This window comes from Myxocyprinus asiaticus, chromosome 34, assembly GCF_019703515.2.
Source record: "Myxocyprinus asiaticus isolate MX2 ecotype Aquarium Trade chromosome 34, UBuf_Myxa_2, whole genome shotgun sequence".
Taxonomy (NCBI): domain Eukaryota; kingdom Metazoa; phylum Chordata; class Actinopteri; order Cypriniformes; family Catostomidae; genus Myxocyprinus; species Myxocyprinus asiaticus.
Window position 1 is genome coordinate 39,039,597 of NC_059377.1, and position 21,801 is coordinate 39,061,397.

General features: G+C 36.2%; 1 protein-coding gene across 2 annotated transcripts in view; it reads right to left on the minus strand.

Moving 5' to 3' along the window:
* The window catches only part of LOC127424793 (protein FAM135B-like), a 54,852-nt gene that overhangs the window by 27,231 nt on the left and 5,820 nt on the right, over positions 1–21,801 (minus strand). For both annotated transcript variants that reach the window (XM_051670206.1, XM_051670205.1), the window contains exons 3-7: positions 21,502–21,581; positions 15,063–15,202; positions 11,865–11,935; positions 7,786–7,959; positions 5,762–5,888 (exon numbers count right to left, since the gene is read on the minus strand). In XM_051670206.1, the coding sequence (XP_051526166.1) occupies positions 5,762–5,888; positions 7,786–7,959; positions 11,865–11,935; positions 15,063–15,202; positions 21,502–21,581 (592 nt within the window). The remainder of the gene's footprint in view (positions 1–5,761; positions 5,889–7,785; positions 7,960–11,864; positions 11,936–15,062; positions 15,203–21,501; positions 21,582–21,801) is intronic.

A 21,801-nucleotide genomic window follows, 5' to 3' on the forward strand; every position in this document is an offset into this window, starting at 1 on the left:
AGTCATTCAGACATAATAGTGGATTTTTCCTTTTGGTCTTGGAGCAAATGGGTAAGCAAATAATATTTGCTGTGATCTCCCATTCACCGATGTTGAAGTTTACCCTGCAAACGTTTACTTCCACGTTCCAAAACCCGGAGTGTGAAAAAGGTCTATGCTAGCTATAAAATGAAGGCTTTTAGCTTACAAAAGTAAGGCACAGGGCCAAGTTGCTAGACACCCCTTAAGTTAAGAAAACCCTTAGTTAAAATGTTAACTATATTAAAGGTTTTCTTGGCATAAATATTTTCTTGCAACCAGCTGCAGAAACTAACCAATGACTGATAGGCTGTCTGTTTGCACACTGGGTTTGGGAGTAAGAGTGGTGTCAAATCCTTAAAGGTGCACTCCGTAATATTTGTGTTTATGTTGCGATGATACTTAAGGCAGATACATACTCTACGCAGCTTTGTGAACGTGGACACGAGCACTTGGCCACCGCCTTGCCAATGCACGTCCCGGTTGAACAAGCTTAATGTGCATTCTTACGTTAACATGGCGGGAACAATCCTCAGTACTCAAGGGGACGATAGAGTAGTTAAATATCTTTCTTTTGAATTGCTCGTGCTACTTACATCAGCCAGGGATATCTGTGCAACTGAAGCCATCTATTATGTTGCAGTCCCTTATAAAGTTTATAAGGTTTGCATGTCTTTGATTAGATTATTTCATGAAAACATTATTAGCGAGGATCCAACTTACAATTCGGATTTCGTTTTTACAATTTGACCTGTGTATTATGCTGCAGTATAATGTTAATGGTTACATTTTATTTACTCATCAATGCAAATAGTTACACAGTTTATGCTTGGCAAGTGTTAGTTTTGGTCCCTGGTTGTGAATCTTGACTCATAGATGGAAGCTATGGTGCGTTCAGAAAAATCGAAACAATTTGGATAATAGATTGTCTAGATTATTTTCCATGGTATTTTAAAGTCACCATGATAAAATAAATGTATGTGTTTATTATCGTGTACCATTTGGCCAAATACCGGCACTTGTCGAATGTAGAATAATTGAGTTTTGATATGACTCGATTCTTCATCACACTTCATTTTTAATGTACTTTATTTAAAAAAAAAAAAAAAAAAAACTATTCTACTATTTAAATTTCTTTCTTTTTTTCTTTTTTCTTTTTTTTTTTTGTTTTTTTTTAAATGTTTAGCAATTAGCAAAAAATAAATAAATAACTAACTAAATAAAAATCTATCCTGACTGTACCTTTAAAATCTCCCTTAGTTACTGGACCTTCATATCCCCTGCATACTTACACATGTGTGTTTGAGTATAAAGAGAGTGCTGAACTCTATCATTATTCAGTATGTTGAAGCTCTGTAATCTACATTCAGTTCTGTAACTTTGACACACACCAAACAGATGCTTACTGTAAGAATTCAGCCTCTCTCTCTCTCTCTCTCTCTCTCTCTCTCTTTCTTTCTCTCTCAAACACACACACACACAAGCACTAACATACACACACACATACAAACAAACACACACACACACACACACACACACACACACACACACACACACACACACACACACACACATGTTGGTTTAGCTATCCTTATGAGGACTCTCCATAGACATAATGATTTTTATACTGTACAAACTTTAGATTCTATCCCCTAACCCTACCCCTAAACCTAACCCTCACAAAAAACTTTCTGCATTTTTACATTTTCAAAAAAACATCATTTAATATGCCATTTCCCTTGTGAGGACCACCCAAAAGGTCCTCACAACCAGAAATGTCTTCACAGAACAGGTTGATTCTCAATACTTGGTCCTCTCAAGTATAGCAAAACCTGAACACACACACACACACACAAACACACACACACACACACACACACACACACACACATTTGCACACACAAACACACACATATGCACACACACAAACATCTGTTCTGTGCTTTTTAGTGAAATTTCTCACATTTTAGTATCAATATTCACCTTTGTGGTCTTTTTCTAAAAGATTAGTGGATGATATATATAGAAAAAAAATAAATAAATTTAAATGCTTCTTCATAATCAAAATGTAATAATTTGCTCCGCCTCTGAAATGACTTTCCATTCTGCTGACATCACCAATCCCTCTAATTTTTCAGTCCCTCCCCTCTAACCACCTGTTATATTGAGACCACTTTCACGATCCATTCAATCAATTCCCAATCGATACACTGAAGCCCTACATTTTTTCACTCAGAAATTCAAAAGTAAAATGTGTTTTGAACGCTGTTTCATGATGACTTTAAGAGTTAGGGATAATGCTTGATAACTTGTGGTTATTTAGTGATGTCTGTATTCACTTATTTTTTTCATTGTTCTGGCAAAATTTTGTAGGAGAGAAAGAACTTAAAACACCACAATGAAAACGACTTACTGTTTTTCAGCTGAATGGAACATAAGGCTGAACAATAAAGATCTTATAGATTGTTTTATATATATATATAAGAGAATCTGAGACACATAAAAGTGCTGAGGTTAGTGATCTATTAAACTCTATAGAAAGAAGAGAGAGAGAGAGAGAGAGAGAGAGATGCTTGATCTTCATGTTTGAGGCAGTTAAAGCTGTGCTCATTACCACGATCAAAAGCTGCCTCCCTCCAGCACAACGCTGTACTTAATAAAGTCCCCAGCAGGGGGGGTGTTAATACAGGAACCATACAGAGAGGAGAGGCCTTGTTACTATTTCCTGCTTAAATGGAATTCTCCACAGGCAAGAGAGACTGCTCTATTTGTCCAGAACGTATGTCCAGTAAGGTTAATTTATCAACACTGTATGCATCTAAATTGCTGTTGCTAAAAGTCTGTATTTAATTTAGAGACACTTAAATAAGGTTATTGAAGTTTTTTGCAAATACAATTGCAAGTTGAAATCAGGTTTTCTATTTGTGGATGCATACATTGTGACATACTTCTTCACAAAATCACAAATCATGTACTTGCATTTGTGTTACCTCATAGTGCAATGCGCAATTAATTTGCAAGTGGATTTCCAGTGTCTTACGAGTGAGCGACTTGTTAAATTGGCTAGTAATCGACCGATAAGGGTTTTCTAATGGCCGATGTTGATATCTAGGAGCAGAGTGGCCCATCGGCCAATATAATTCCTTTTATATACAGTACAGTACAGTATGATATCACACAATTTAATATGATAGGAAATGACATTGCTTAAAATCATTTACGTGTCTCAGACAGGTCTTTTACATGCAAGCAGGCGATTCTCGTCGCCATCACGGCTCGTTAAACGTACCAGCCAAATGGGAAAATCTATCGGCAGATGCTAAAATTGAAAAAATACCAAATATCGGCCTCAGCTATATACAGTTGTGCTCAAAAGTTTGCATACCCTTGGAGAGTTGGTAATATGTGTACCATTTTTAAAGAAAACATGAGTGAGCAGGCAAAACACATTTCTTTTATTTCTTATGGGATTCATATTGCAACTGTAGGTTATAACAGAATGGCACAATCATAAAACAAAACATGGCAACAAAGACAAAAATTCAATGATCCCTGTTCAAAAGTCTGCATACCCTTAGTTCTTAATACTGTGTATTGCCCCCTTTAGCATCAATGACAGTGTGCAGTCTTTTGTAATAGTTGTCTATGAGGCCCCAAATTCTTGCAGGTGGTATAGCTGCCCATTTGTCTTGGCAAAATGCCTCCAAGTCATGCAAAGTCTTTGGTCGTCTTTTATGAACCGCATGTTTGAGATCTCCCCAGTGTGGCTCGATAATATTAAGGTCAGGAGACTGTGATGGCCACTCCAGAACCTTCACCTTTTTCTGCTGTAACCACTGGAGGGTCAACTTGGCCTTGTGCTTTAGGGTCATTGTCGTGCTGGAAAGTCCAAGAGCGTCCCATGTGCAGCTATCATGCAGAAGAATGCAAATTGTCTGCCAGTATTTTCCGATAACATGCTGCATTCATCTTGCCATCAATTTTCACAAGATTCCCCATGCCTTTAGAGCTCACACACCCCCAAAACATCAGTGAGCCACCACCATGCTTTACAGTGGGGATGGTATTCTTTTCACTATAGGCCTTGTTGACCCTTCTCCAAACATAGTGCTTATGGTTGTGACCATAAAGCTCTATTTTGGTCTCGTCACTCCAAATTACAGTGTGCCAGAAGCTGTGAGGTGTGTCAAGGTGTTGTCAGGCATATTGTGACCGGGCTTTTTTGTGGCATTGGCGCAGTAAAGACTTCTTTCTGGCAACTCGACCATGAAACTCATTTTTGTTCAAGTATCATTGTATTGTGCTCCTTGAAACAACCACATCGTCTTTTTCCAGAGCAGCCTGTATTTCTCCTGAGGTTACCTGTGGGTTTTTCTTTGTATCCTGAACAATTCTTCTGGCAGTTGTGACTGAAATCTTTCTTGGTCTACCTGACCTTGACTTGGTATCAAGCGATACCCAAATTTTCCACTTCTTAATAAGTGATTGAACAGTACTGACTGGCATTTTCAAGGCTTTTCCATCTTTATAAAGTTCCATTACCTTGTTACGCAGGTCTTTAGACAGTTCTTTTCTGTTCCCCATGACTCTGTATCTAGCCTGCTCAGTGCATCCACGTGAGAGCTAAGAAACTCATTGAATATTTATACACAGACACTAATTGCAATTTAAAAAGCCACAGGTGTGGGAAATTAACCTTTAATTGCCTTTTAAGGCCAAACATTCAAGGGTATGTAAACTTTTGATCAGGGCCATTTGGGTGATTTCTGTTATCATTATGATTTAAAAAGGAGCCAAACAACTATGTGATAATAAATGACTTCATATGATCACTATCCTTAAATAAAAGACAGACATTTTTTGCATGATCAGTCATATTTTCAAAATCAATGCCAAAATTTCATAATTTCTGCCAGGGTATGCAAACTTTTGAGCACAGCTGTATCAATCGACCACTAGTAATGCCCATTTATGATTTAAATTGTATACAAACACACAATTTGCGATTGCATTTGAAAAATGTCAATGATGTATGCGTCCACAAACTGGAAAAAACTATGTCAATACAATTTGTAATTCTTTCAGAAAATAGTCCTGATAAACCTTCCATTACAAGTATGATGGAATGTTGCATACTGCTTATTGCACAGTACTGTATACTGCCCACTATTTTTAAATAATAGTGCAATACATGGTTCAACCAGCAGTATGCTACATTGTTGTCGCATGACCTCACTGTGCATGTTGCGTGTTTAATTTTGCATGTGGCATCTCAGAAATAAATGTAGTTATTTTGCATTTCTAATGCAATGTTGTGTAAAAATGTAAATTTTTTGCCAGTCCCACCAAATACAGTCAACAGTCAAGAAGATGTTAAAAATCATGCATGATATCGCTTCTTGTTCATTTGTCACACTGGAAATGGAAGGTCAAGTCAGTATCTCACGCAGTGTGTTCTCGTCGTATTCTGCACATTTTGAAAAATATAGTTGGTCTTCTTGGTATATCATGCATACAGAAACTTTGCGTACTACGCACAGTATGCATACTGCGGAAATAGTTTTAGTAGTATGGGAGTGTGCTATTTGAACTTTTCTTATCATTCTTGTTTCTTCATTAGAGCAGAGATGGTTTAAATACAGCATAATGAAAGAGACTAAACCATCTAAAAATACATAACACCACCAAAGCATCCTGTTTTTGTGTGTAAAAGAAATCGTGATATGGTTAGATATTGATTTACCTCTGTTGGAACAGGTTTGCAATACCCTGCCCCAAACATCAGATTCTCCACTGACATCATCGAGGGCGGAGCCTCACTCTCTGGAGATCCTTTACCCAGCCACGCCCCTTTACCACTCCGTGCAAAACTTGAGAGAACGAAAAATGGCGCAATGTTAGTCCCTATGGTTGTGATCAATGCTTTAAACTCTTAGCAGTTAAATTAACATTGGAGTTCTCAGTCAGGATCTGCTTGCAGAAAGATTCATTAACCAGCCTCTTGGAGTGTCTGTCTGAAAACATACCCAGTTCTGTCACACATTCTCGCATAAAACCCAAATGAGTGCTAAGGGAGATATAGCCATTTGTAAATAACAGGACTTTTTTCATGAGGCCTTTTGTTCTGTGAAATCAATTATACACGACAGTTTACAACACAAACAGTCTGAATTTAACTGCTAGCTTACAGAATACTTCAGGATAGAACTATCTTTCTAAAAGGTTGTTCAGGCCAAGCGTTTTCTTGTGTTAAAAAAGCTAGACGCAGCGCAATGAATGGAACAGAGTGAAGGTGTCTCGAGACATGTTTTTAAAAGTTGAAGTTATTTTAACTTGACACCGTGTCTTAAAAACAAGGCGCAGATGCTGACAAAATACTTGATGCAGCGTAACGGTCAAAAACTTCCATTTAGCGCATGTTTACATGGAAAAACTATTGAAAAAACAGCACAGATGGCAGATTTTAAAGTGGCCATTTAGACTGAACGCACTGATGCGTTAAAAAAACTTCTTAAAAGTTGATGTTTTTCATAACTTGACAAGGTGCATTAAAATGTGGCATCCCAGCGTGAAAAAAAAAAAAAAAAAAAAAAAAACGAGACACATTAAAGCGATCAAAGATGTCCGTCTAGTGCATGTTTACATAGAACAACTATTAAAAAACAGCGCAGATGGCAGATTTCAGAGGGGCTGTTCAGACCCTACATTTGGAAGAGACTGCAGGGGTCTCAAGACACGTTTTTAAAAGTTGAAGTTCTTTTTAACCTGACACAGCATATAAAAAACTTAGCCCTCATGTAGAAAAATAATTCAAAAACAGTGTAGACGGACACAAAATGTGTTCAGTATAAAAGGCCCTAAAAAAGCTAGGCGCAGCTCCACAAACACAGGTTTTTCAAGGCACGTTTAAATATCTTTTTTACCTGACACAGCATCTAAAAAAAAATGCTGAAAAGAACGAGATACGGTGCAATGGTCAAAAGACATCCGTCTAGCACATTTATGTAGAAAACAATAAATAAATAAAAAAACAGCATAAATGGACGCAAACACTTGCTAGGTATTAACGGCCCCTAAGAGCAGTTTAAAGATAGTGAGAATTTATTACATCCTCCCAAAAATGCCTCCTACAAACAGGAGGTACAGATACAATAAACAGCTCCAGTGGAGTTGGTGGTAAGCACATGATATTTATTAACCTTTATATTTCCATTATTTAGCAGTATGTAGAGAAGTGCTGAGTTAGCGGATAATTTTACGATTGAAGGATTTGGGCTGCAAATACCAAGATGGAGATTACTGGAATTGCAGTTTAATGTTCACTTTGCTCTATTACCATACAGAGCAGGAACAAGACATTTAAAGGGAGCGTTCACCCAAAAATTTTAATTCTGTCACCCTCATGCTGTTCCAAAACTGTATGAGTTTCTTGCTTCCGTGGAACACAAAAGGATGTTGAGCAGAATGTTAAGATTTTCCTATACCCTTCACTTACATTGTATAGGAAAAAGATGCAATGAAAGTGAACATTGCTTCTAAACATTTTCTTTTTAGTTCCATGGAAGAAAGAAAGGCATATTGGTTTGGAACTACATGAGTGTGAATAAATGATGACGCCATTTACATTTTGGGGCGAACTAGCCCTTTAATCCCAAGTAATGGAAACTTAAATGCTTGTTGAACTAATAGGTACTTTTTTGTTGTTCAGGAAAGCAGAGACTTTTCCTTAGATCTGAGATCCGGTGGTTTGGCGTTTTGGGTAATTACCTGATCAGTGGTTGGTGTAATGCCACCAGGCAGGCATGGATGGAGACAGAGATGACAGACAGGTGGAAATAGTCAAACATGACGGGCAGGTGATGGTGTAGGCCGCGGTGTGGATGGAAGTGTAGACCCAACATCCTGCTGCTGATCAAAGGCACTGATGATATATCTGACAACCTAACACACACACGCAAAAATAAAATAAAAAATGCATTAATACTAGGGCTGTCAATAACTTAAGGGGAAAGTTCATCCAAAAATGAAAATTCTGTCATTTACTTCCACTTGCATGAAACAAAACAAGAGATATAAGGAAGAATGGTACTGTAGCGTCAGTTACCATTCACTTTCATTGCATCTTTTTTCCATACAATGAAAGTGAATGGTGACTAAAGCAACCATTATGCCTAATATCTCTTTTTGTGTTTCAAGGAAGAAAGTCATATGACAAGAAGCAAGATAAAAAGAGCAGAATAAAGATAACTCGGGTGCCTGAGAGAGATAGACAGGTAGTTTAGTTAATGAGCCCGTCTCTCTTTCGTCCCTGCAGAGCTCCGAGGCCATGGGGGCAGCCCAGCACTGCTGCAGTAATTGCTCTCATTTGTGTTGGTCTAAGAAAGGAGAGAGAGTGTGTGTGTGTGTTTTAAGCTGAGGGCCGTCAGTGCTGCTGCTCTTTCTGTTCTTGATTAAAGTGCACACATACGTACTGTGCCCGCCTAAGGCTCTACCACACTCTGTGCAACTCCTTATAAAAAGACAGAAAGAAAGAGACTGGCTATATTTGGAATGGAAAACTCATACTGTATAGAGGTCGACCGATAGTGGATTTTGACGATAAGGATAACTAGAGTTGGGGTACTCGAGTTTGGACTCGGACTCGAGTCTGAGTCACGAGTCCAATTTGAAAGGGCTTGGACTTGTCACGGACTCGGATGCATTTTTACTCGGACTTGACTCGGACTCGAGCCTTTGGGACTCTTTTTTTTTTTTTCACGTCCAGCCGAGTCCATGACATTTGTTATGCAATGAAAATAAATAAATAACAAAACATAAATTAATGAACACATCTCTGTCTGCATGCAGCTGTATTAGCCCCTGAAGTCATAGAGGAAGCCAGAGTTGTTTCACTGTGTTTAAGCAAACACACGCACACACACATACGCACGTGCACAGGCACACTCATCAGTCAACCAATACACTTGAATGTTACTACAGTGTAGTATGAGACTACACTGTTTGTATAACATCGACTAGCAAGGTGGCTGGCACAACAGAAAAATAAAGAGGGGTATGTATCCAATGTAACAAACTAAACAAGGCAGATCACACAACACAGGACCTGACAACTCGTAAAATTGCGTGTGGTGTTTGTGCAGCCAAGACGGTGCTTGCATTGCGGTTTCATCGTGGTTAAAAACTTAAAATCAAGAACTTCACTGAGTCAAGTCACCCACACCATGTCACTCACAGTTTACTAAAAACAGCATATCGAAGTAAAAATACATACAAATTTTAATAATCTTGGATATTAAGTCTTTTAGGTGTAATGTATCTACACATGTAGTCTCTTGTGGTCCACGCAGTGTTGTCAGCTTGAACTGGTCCATAATAGCTCGATGAATTAACTGTGTAACTTTTTAAATAGTCAGGGGAAAAACCCTTTATTGCTAAAGCAGACAGCAACTCTAAACAGATAAACAGCACCTATTTATTACTGACTGACTGTTTTCAAAGCATTGACGAGCTGCTTAAAATACATTCTTTTACAGCATTTGTCCACCATTCACAACATTCAACCATACACAATAAAATATTAGGATATTTTGGGCAGTGAAATGTTTTGTTTATTTTTTAATTATAGACTATAAAATAAATGCATTATTCAATGACAGAGTTTGTGTATGAAGCTAAACTTCATGTTACGAGTTGAATTTAGTTGGTTATGACATTTTTATTTTAAATGTTTATTTTATTTTTATTGTAAACCACCGGGCAACTTATGCACATCTTTTTTTAGCCTATATTTCTGACACTTTTGAAGGACAATTCTGTAAATTTATGACTCAAAATGATTATTCTCCATGTTTTTGCAGTTAAAGAAGAGCTCAATGAAAATTTCTTTGGTTGGTATTTAAAGATTTCAGACTGATTGCAGACCATGTATGAGGGAGGAAAGCAACAAATAATTGAAATGTCAACAGAACGCAATAAGAAGTGTGTTGAAGGACAGTTTTGTCTTCATACACATAAAGCATATGCTTTCATTCTGAAACCACTTTCAAGTTTGTTTAGCAGGATACTAATCATAAAAGGTATATATGAAATGCAACAGAGGTGTTTTTGTTACAACTGTTTTTCTTAGTTGTGAAGTTTAAAATAAGCTTAAAATATTGGTGCTGAGTTTACGGTTACAATTTTAATTCAGATTCATGAACTCATTCATTCGGACTCGACTCGGACTCAGCCTGTTATGAACTCGGGCTTGAGTCTGACTCGGCCCCTTTTGGACTCTGACTCAACTCGGACTTGATTGTTTAAAGACTCGGACTTGACTTGGACTCGACTAAGGTGGACCCGAACCCAACACTACTGATAACTAAGGTGGTGAAAAAGGCAGATGACCGATTAATCGACCAATAGTTTAATGAAAGTACAAATATTTCCATAGTCTTTCCTTATATCGATGGGCATAGACATAGTAGAGGTAGAAGAGTGAGAGGTAACAAGAGTCCAAAATGAATAAAGTACTAGAGGCAGTTTGTTGTGCAACTATCGGTTCTCTGAAAAAATCTGTGCTGATAGCACCGATTAATCTGTAAAACTGATATATCAATCTCTAATAGTGTATACCGAATACCATTTTACACTGGAAGTAAATGGGGCCAGTTTATACGTAGATGTGAAATAAACATGATTTTAGTACGATAAAATTATGGATTTACCTCGGTTACGGTGATTGACAGATTATAGGGTTTAGCTGCATTACGTCGTCATGATGACAAAGTTGTAATACCGGATATAACTTTATGCAAATATGGTCAGTAAGTGATTTTAGCACAATAAAATAATGTTAACATGCATAATGTTTACGTCTTGTGGCTATACTTTTAAAACAGTTTGTACTTGATTGTGTATGGACTGGCCCCATTCACTTCCACTGTAGGTGCCTCAGGGTGTTTTCACAACACTTGGTTCGATTGCGTGGTCCGAACCCAGGTTCGATGCAATGAATGTGCCTGCCGCGAGCCCACGGATGCATTGTAAGAGATGTGAAGAATGTGAGCTGCTATCTGAAGGCGATTTATTTGGATACAAGCAGGTATGGGAAATGCATTATCCCATAATAATTGCGATTGGGAGCCTGAAAATACGCAAATAATACCTCATCAATTCCACGATTTGGTACGATTGCGTTCATATCAGCAGGGACTGTACTTGAGTTCACATGAACCTTACCCCAGATCACCTTTTCAAGTGGATTCAGTTGTGGATTCTGAAGTTCTTAACTCGAGTTTGGAAAACAGCATTCACGTCATCCAAACGATCTGAACTTTTACATCATTTGAACCCGGGTGCACACCAAAAGTGCTTGTGTGAAAGCACCCTTACTGTAGCTGTGATGTTTTTTCTTTTAAATAAACTAGGGATGAGTCAAAATTATTTTGTGCAGATCAATATTATGCCATAAATGCTGTCAATTGAGCTTAACTTCTATTGAACATGGAACATTCCTTTAATTCTGCAAGTGGTATCCAGTTATCTCGGAAATCAATATGGCCAATTCGCATTTGTAATCAACTTTTGGGAGTCCAATCGTTATGAGAAAAGAAGAAGATGTTAAAAGTTAATATCAAGGTAATGTTGCTTCTGCATACAGCAGAAACAGTAGTATGCTATCACGAGTACATTGTGTTGTGGGATGCCGAATTCTCTGTGGTGCACTCCTTATATACTGCAGAACATACTGTGCACAGTTTTCATATTGCATACTGCAGAAATAGTACAAGTAGTATGGTAATAAACCATTCCGAACACAGCATGCAGAGGAAGAAAAAGATGGAAAAAGGAAGAGAGATACTCACTGCTGTTCGTTGTCAGTGAAGTGCAGATCTAGTTTCAGCTGAACATCCACCTCACTCATGGCTTCCTCCACCTAAGAGAGACATCACCACACCTGTCAATCAAAACTAACCGCAATTCTCCACTGTCCAAAATCATACCAAGGTCTCTGAATGAAAAAAATTCTGGTCCCTAGATATGCTCCAAAGTAAGGCATACACATATACACACACACACACACATATATATATATATATATATATATATATATATATATATATATATATATATATATATATATATATGTGTGTCGTGTGTGTGTGTGTGTGTGTGTGTGTGTGTGTGTGTGTGTGTGTGTGCGTGCGTGCGCGCGCGTGCGTGCGTGTGTGTGTGTGGGCGGGTTTAGGTGGTATATGAGGACTTTTTTTTAGGTTACAAACTGGTAATTACAAGGGTATTATGCTATAAATGTGGTTTATGAGGACATTTCTAGTGTCCCCATAATTCAAATTGCTTAAAAAACATACAAAATGATGTTTTATTGAAAATGTAAAAATGCAGAAAGTTTTTTGTGAGGATTAGGTGTGGGTTAGGGTTAGGGGATAGAATCTATAGTTTTACAGTATAAAAATCATTATGTCTATGGAGAGTCCTCATAAGGTTAGCTGCACCAACATGTGTGTGTGTGTGTGTGTGTGTGTGTGTGTGTGTGTGTTATTTAAATATAATTATTTACTATTATTAATATGTTACTATTTAATCAATATAAATATATATATATATATATATATATATATATATATATATATATATATATATATATATATATATATATATATATTTGGGTGGCCTTTCTTGGCAAATAATGATGTATGCAATTAATTGCGATTAATAAATTGGCATATCATGTAATGAATTCTATTGTAAAAAAAAAAATAAAAATAAAAAAAAAAATAAATATCGATTAACAGCCCTAGTTTAAAATCCTATCCCTAAGAAATAGTGATGCTTGCCTTTGAAAACATCACTTATTGTTTCATGCCAAGGTCCATACAGAAAAATCACATGAATTTCACGTGTTGTTTAGCATGTGTTTCTGGTGTGCTTTTGAACATTTCACATGTTCTCCCAAAGTGTTACATGTGCAAATGTCAAGCCTCAAATTCTACTTTCATGTGATCACGTGTGAGTAAACAAAAACCCATAAATTTAACACGCTCCCACATGTGGACACGTGAAATTCATGTGTTTTCCATAAGATCCTTCAAATGAAAACATGATTTAGTATGTATTATTTCCTCAATAACCCTCAAGATGTAGAGTATGCAAGAAGATTCCATCTCATTCCGAGAAACCTCATTGGTGCACACCGATCTTTGAAAACAAACAGGACTGAGCTCCAGTTATTGATACACAGATTGATTACACACATACTCTGGGGAAATGGAAAGCTATTTTTAGACTTTCTATCTCAAAGTGAGAGATGGAGTGAGACAGGGAGGAGAGGAGATGGAGATAACTGTTTCAAGGTTACAGTAATAAGAAAGATTGCCGAAGAAATCCAACAAGATATTTTGTCCCACCCACAATTTCTCTGTCAGTCTCTCTTGTGTACTTTTAACATGGCTAGTGTACCAACAGCATGGTTTTCCAGAATATTATGGAATATATTGTAAGAACAGTGGAAGGGCCAGTGGAAGGATGCAATAAGAATTGTTGGGAGAAGTGAGCTGAGCAATATATTCTTGATACTTATTCGAATTATTCAAGTCTCCATGTATCATCTTGGGGTTAAAGCAATATTTCACCAAAAATGAAAACTCTGTCATCATTTACTCACCGTTAATGTTTTTACCAACCTGTATGATTTACTTTCTTCTGTAGAATACAAGAGGAGATGTTAGACAGTATGTTCATGTTGATCTTTTTCATAAATCTTGAATAGGAACTGGGGCTGTTGAGCTCCAAAGATTGACAAAAGACATCATAAATGTAGGCCAAATGACTCCGTTAGGACTACGTTTAAAAGTTCCTCAGAACTGTATGGCTTCAAAGGACAATATAGTGAATATAGTGTCACATGGACTCCTTTTATGGTGCATTTTTGAAGCTTGACAGCCCTTAGTCACTCTCTGCTTATATTATATGTAGACATCTCCCTTTGTGTTCCGCAGAAGAAAGAAAGTCATACGAGTTGGGAACAACATAAGGGTGAGTAAATGATGAAAGAATTTTCATTTTTGAGTAAACTATCCCTTTAACCGCCCTTGTGGGGTTTGAACCTTCAACCTTCTGGGTCCAGCCCAGTCACTTAAGTACTTTTGTAATGGTAGCCAGCTGGTACATGATAGCTGAACAGTGTGTAAACCTCACTCTCCTGGCCTCAAGAGACGCGAGACTAGCGAGCGAGGCTAGAGGCCATGGCTTTATAGTCTCCTTGCTAGCGTGTCTGACTCCCATGCCTGGGACAACTGATTCGAATCCTGCTCTGGGTAGGAACAGTGACACTGGTGCCGTGATCCGGATGGGAGTGAGGATTAGGGGGGTGAGTGTATCAGTAGCCAGCTGGTACGTGACAGCTGTGCAGTGTGTAAACCTCACTCTATTTGCCTTAAGAGACGCACTAGCGACTGAGGCTAGAGGCCATGGCTTTATAGCCTCCTTGCTAGAATGTCCGACTCCTACTCTGGGTGGGTCGAGTAGGACTGGTGACACTTAGCCATGCTATTAAAGACATATTTGACCGAAAAATACAATTCTCTCATCATTTACTCACCCTCATGCCATACCAGATGTGTGACTTTCTTTCTGCTGAACACAAAAAAAGATTTTTAGAAAAATATCTCCGCTCTGTAGGTCCATACAATGCAAGTGAATGGTGGCCATTAAGGACTTAAATATTTATTTGTTTTTCACCCACACCTATCATATCGCATTTAAAGAAATGGTTTTAACCACCGGAGTTGTATGGATTACTTTTATGCTGCCTTTATATGCTTTTTAGACCTTCAAAGTTTCAAAGGACCTGTTAGGTCACCATTCACTTGCATTGTATGGACCCACAGAGCTGAGATATTCTTCTAAAAATCTCTGTGTTCAGCAGAAGAAATTATTAGATCATTTTCATTTTTGGGTGAACTATTTCTTTAACCTCACATCTGTTACACTCTCAAAAAAAAAAAAAAAAAAAAAAAAAAGAGGAAAAAAAGCATGAGACTCACCCTCTCTCCATCCAGAAGCAGGTGAACTCTAAAGTTCATGTGGTCCTCTAGGGTCACCTCCTCGTTCCTGTAGAGGATCTGAAAGATCCGGCTGAACACCGCGCCATCATGAACCCCTGCACTGCTGAAACTACACTCTCCTATCCAGAGACAGAAAGAGAGCTGATTAGATTCTTCACTGTTCACATTAAAGGACTTTCTTTGACTGTTCCCAACACACAGAGAGAGAGAGATAGATAGATAGATATTTTTTATCCACACTCATTGCATTGTTTTCAGAAATTATTTTAAGAGACACAAGAACCAAGGGTGTACAGTATGGTGTCAACATCTAACCTGTTCCAACCAAGTTTGAATAACCGAATGGACAAATGAGATTTAAAAACTATGGCTGAGGGGGAAGATTATCAGTTAAACATGGTTTGAATATAGTTCTGTTCTTCATACAAAGCTATCGTATGTCTACGAGTCATGTGGACTACAACTTGTCTGTTGTTTCTGGATCTTGACAGCCTCTGGTAACTGTTTGGAATGACATGATGGTGAGTAAATGATGACATAATTTTCATTTTTGGATAAACTATCCTTTTATGTCTCTTTCATCTCAGATTTTTCTCCTGAGAAAGTACCCAAGTAATCGCACATGTCTCCTCTAGAGTTTCTGTAAAGACGGAAATCAAAAGTCTGAGATTTCAGTATGAATTTGATCATTTCTCATCATATTAAGTGGGCAGTTCTTAGCCTAAAAAAATGCTAATATGCAGTAGACTTGTGTCCAAACAATAGAACAGAGAGCAAAGCATTGATCTGTCCTCCAAGTCCAGTGTCACTTATCCCATTTTACAGTTTTTCACTAATCTTACCCTTAAACAGCAATCACTAAGGATAGAACATCAAATATTGGCAACTTCCTGCACACCTCCGCATGTAGAGAGATCTCGTCTGTGTGATGGAACACAACCTCAGTGGGGTTTCTCTTCAGTGGAGGAGATGAGAGCAATTGTGTCAAAGAGGTGTTGAGGGGAACAGCGAGGGTCTCACGTAAAGACAGACCCCTGCTGAGGCTGTCTCTCTATGTTTGCCTCTTTCTATGTCTCTCTCCCTCTCTGTGTGTCACCGAAAACAGTTATGCAGTCTGCTGATGGCCTAGAGACTGAGAGAGAGTCTTACAGCAGAGTCAGATCTTTCAAGAGGAGTCATGAGAGGTGTGTGTGTGTGTGTGTGTGTGTGTGTTAGAAGCGTGTTTGATGGAGGGGAAAAGACAGCAGAACAAAGATAATATAGATAATTATACTGAAGTTGCAGTGTGTATATGGTCATAGATTTTTTTGCTTGGAGTGAAACATGTCTTATAAGCTGTAAATCTACAAATTGTTATTTTTCTGATGTTTCTCTATAGTATACATACTTTATAAAGTTCCTTTTTTTTTTTTTCAAATGGTCCTCACTGGTAGGAAACTAAACGAGAGTGAAACTTTGAGTTCATATTGTCAGTCAGCCAACTGCGCAGATGACATTTTGAAACTGGAAACTGAAATAGCTTCAGAGCCAGAATGGCTGGCAGATCCAAAATGGTCGCCAATGCAAGTGAGAGTCTGAGACTGATTCAAACCACTACTGCCGTTCAGTCAAAGGAGAAGCGCCTAGACTCAATGTCAGATAGAGGCTTCAGGGTTCTGCTGCCAAATAATACAAATAACTACAAAACAACAAATAAAGCCAAAAGCACCATTGTTCTATGCTCAGAAATGAAGCAGAATTAACAACATTCCTCTTAATTGTCACAGTTTTTATTTATTGCAACAGAAATACTTCCAACACAGTTACTAACATGATAATTGTTTTTCTGTTGATCTGCAAAAAACGGAAAAGTTTCGTTCGGTTTGTGCTTGGAGATCAATATTCCTACTAACCAAATGATTACTATTCAATGTGCATTTTCATCTGAACAATGTAGTTTTTAGAGTGTTTGCTCTTCTATAAAAGGTCGCTAAAATGTTGTCTGTCCGATGTTAGAAAGACATTCAACAGATGATTTAACTATGTTTATAATATAGATTGTATATCAGCCCACCTTTTTTAAGATGTTTATCAGATGTTTGTACACAAATAAGACACGATGCTGCATTCTTTCACATTACCATTGTGATAATCATGCCTTTTCTCGCCTTTTACAGAATATTAAGCCTTTAATCTCCTAATTTAAGAACTGTATTCTTGTAACATTACAACTTTATTCTCATAACATTAAAGCTTTATTCTTAAAACAAAGCAACTTTATTTCTTGTTACATTACGACTTAATTCTCAAAACATTACACCTGTATTCTCATAACATATCAATGTTGTTCTTAAAACATTATGACTTTATTCTCAAAACATTACAACTTTATTCTTGTAATGTTACGACTTCATTCTCATTATGTAATGACTTCATTTTTGTAACATTATGACTATTCTCAAAACATGATTTTACATTTATGTATTTGGCAGACGCTTTTACCCAAAGCGACTTACAGTGCCCTTATTACAGGGACAATCCTCCTGGAGCAACCTGGAGTTAAGTGCCTTGCTCAAGGACACAATGGTGGTGGCTGTGGGGATTGAACCAACAACCTTCTGCTTACCAGTTCAGTGCTTTAGTCCACTACAACACCATTTAATTCTTGTTACATTACAACTTTATTCTCGTAATGTTATAACTATTCTCGTTATGTTACTACTTCATTCTCAAAACGTTATGAGTTTATTATCTTAATGTTATGACTTTATTCTCAAAACATTACAACTTCATTCTCGTAACATTACAACTTTATTCTCATAACATTACGACTTTATTCTCAAAACATTACGACTTTTTTTCTCGTAACATTATGACTTTATTCTCAAAACATTCCGACTATTTTTCTCGTAACATTACGACTTTATTCTCAAAACATTACAACTTTATTCCCATAACATTACAACTTTGTTCTCAAAACATTCTGACTTTATTTTCGTAATGTTATGACTTTATTTTCTTAATGTTATTACTTTATTCTCAAAACTTTACAACTTTATTTTCGTAACATTATTTTTTCTCATAACATTATGACTTTATTCTCAAATCATTACAACTATTTTTCTTGTAACATTACGACTTTATTCTCAAAACATTACGACTTTTTTCTCGTAACATTACGACTTTATTCTCAAAACATTATGACTTTATTCTTGTAACATTACAACTTTGTTCTAAAAAACATTACCACTATTCTCGTTATGTTACAAATGTATTTTTCAAAACATTACGACTTTATTCTCAATATTTTTTCTCTCGAAATATTCCAGCTATATTACGCAATATATTATTACACAATTATATTATTATAATTATAATTATATTACACAATATTACGCATTTAATCTCCTAATTTTACAACTGTATTCTTGTAACATTACAACTTTATTCTTGTAACATTATAACTTTATTCTCAAAACATTACAATTTAATTCTCATTGTTACAACTTTATTTTTCAAAACATCACGATTTTATTCTCGTAACATAACAACTTTGTTCTTAAAAACATTCTGACTTTATTATTGTAACATTACATCTTTGCTAAAAACATTACGACTTTATTCTCATAATGTTGCGACTTTATTATCGAAACACTACTACTTTAGTCATGTAACATTACAGATTTGTTCTAAAAAAAAAAAAATAAAAATCTCATTATGTTACGATTTCAGCATGGCATTTAAAACACTGTTGTAGTATCTTTAACGTTGACATTTAAACAAAAAAAAAAAAAATTTGCTATTTAAATATAAATAATACAATGACAAAATGTCAGTCAGGAATAACCTGCGTGTGTATGTGACCAAGACAGAAGGAGAGGAAAAGAATTCCAGAATGTTGTGAAAACAGACCATATTTTTACCTGACACAACATGACCGAGCTAAAGCGACCCAAGGAAACACAGAATCTGTATCCCTAACTGCATTTAGATGCCCGCATAACCGAAACAGCCTGGAAATGACTGTTTTGAACACAGAGTCTCTGCTGTAATGTGGGAAGTATAGTTAGCACCAGAGGACAGGACACAGGTAGCAGGTGATATATGTGTAATCAGAGAGGTCACAGAAATGTCTTTAATATTGCAACAATGACATTATAATAGCAATTTTAATCTTTTATGTCACATGATAAAAATCATGCTAAAATAAAGCAACAGACAAAAAAAGAAAAAAAAAAAAAAAAGAAAATGCATGCTTTACATTTATTTTACCATAGTTAAGGGGTGTTGTTAGGCGACATGCAAAAAGATATTTGATTTTACAAAATGGCGGCAAAAAACTAAATGATAAGACACCAATATTCAATAAATCATTCCATTAAAGGTGCAGAATTCTGGGCTCTCTTTCGACATGTGGTTGAACATGTTACTCTGGGCAGAACATTACATAAGTTGTGCTTTGGCACTGCTCTTCTGCACGGATAATTCTGACTAGCTACACTAAGAGTCACTGATAGAAAGAAGAGAGTCATACAAGATATATGTTTACAAATTTGTCATCTGAGCAAGTAGCATATCTGCCGCTGTCTTTGTTTACGGACATGATGTAAATACTTAATGTAACGATATTGCACGAAGCAAAAATGTGCCAATAAGCATTGTGGATATGGACAATAAATCTTGATATAACATGTAGAGTTAGCTTCATCCATTTCTCTCAATTTTGACCAACAAAAGGTTTGAACAACAGAGAGCGTAGTCAACAGTTTTACATATTTCTTAAAAGTCATAATAATAATAATAATAAAAATAAATAAAATAAAAACATTCAATCTTTCAAAAACATTTCTTGATTCAGGCTTTGTTTAAAGTATGGATTTCCCGATACCATTTATTATATTTTATATATCAAATGGAAATGGAACAATTAATTTTCAACGTAATATTGTATTATTTTTTTCAAATGAAGTGTTTTTAAAATTGTTAATTGTGTAATTTTGTCAAATAAAGTGGTGCATAACAGAGCATCACAGATGTGTGATATTATTCTTAAAACATAATAAACTTGCTATCGATTTATTATTATAAGTAGTAGTAGTAGTATTACAGTGAATATTACATAACTATACAGTAGTGATATATTTCTGTCGTACGTTTTTCCATTTAAATTGAACTTTTATTTTGGAGATTTTCCATTTCTGTGTGTTTTTGATGGTAGCTTCTTACCTCCGAAAAAGCACGTCGCCACGTGACCCAATGTGATTATTAAAAGGCAAAAGGCTGCTATTTAATTAAAATGTTCTTCACGCTACAACGTTAATTTGCACTCAGCTTGCTGTTATCTGCTACAAACAGAGCGTGCAGTGCTCATGATGGTGTTTTCTGTTTATGAGCCAATGAGCTCTTAAAGGTACGAGTCAGCACAACACCAAACATTCACTTTAAAGTGCGCAGCACATGCAAACCATATATTTATCTCATTAAATCACAGCCTTTGCAGTTTAATAATCACACTAGGACATAACGTGATTTTAATTTGTGCGCTGAATGTTTACGGAATGACATTCGTATATCAGATGGTATCTGTTTGTGGTTAAGAAGCATTTTTACGAGTATTTGAGAGCAGTATCGAACTCGATTCTGATATTGGTATGGGGACATCACTAGTTTTAAGTATCATGAGAGTATGGAATCATCAATTCAGCATCATTTATAGAACAAAAACGTGAGATGAGTGTAACGTTACACCTATTAAATACGCAAAGACAAATGACGGAAGCCTGAAATTTCCCGCCAAATCGAACCAGACAGCTCTAAATATAAATCATTATAATTTGTTTACTGTAGTAACTCAGGGTAAGGCAACAACGCTTTTTTAAATGCAGAATTTTTTTTGTACTGGCTCAATTATGGTATTTTGTTCATTTCTAATGAACAAAATGTACAAGAAATTCTCTGTAGTGTACCTTTAATTATAATAACAATAAAATAAATTTTCCAACAAATAATGTAGTTCATTATCCTAAAAATATCCTGTAACATTAACCCTAAAAAAACAAAAAACAAAAAACAAAACAATGTAGATACATTGACTTTAATTACTTTAGTATGAATTTAGAATTTAGCATTAATATAGATTTAATACAGCTATAATTGAATTGATATGCGATCAGAGTTGGAACTATTAGTTTATTGTATACTATTATTATAGTCTGTAAATATTACAGTACTTGCAAGGCTGCACTAAAAATAGTATGCCGTATATAGAATATACAGTGCAGTATGTAGTACGCTAGCATTCCATTTCAAACAAAGCCCATGCTTTTAGATTTATGATAGATGAAGTTAGATTTAGGTATAGATAAAAAGTCATTACAGGTTCAGATTTTACACACAAATCCAAAAAAAAAAAAAACAAGTATGGAAATAAAGTTCTCACCTGTGTATCCAGGTGTTTTGGCAGTGATTCTATGGGGAACTCGAGGTGAAACATGCAGTCCTACCCTCACCTGATAGAAGCTGCAAAAACAAACACAGTTACTGGATTATAATTGTATTCACAAAGTTTATTCACATTTATTAGAAATTTTAAGTGCAAATGCTTTGGGGTTTAAATTTCATTATTAGAAACTTTAAACTTGCCAGTAAAACAAGACAAGCAAATATGTAAATGATTACACTGTTGGTTGATCTCTGAACAGTTATTATTTATTGAAAGTATTTTAGTTAACTTTGATAT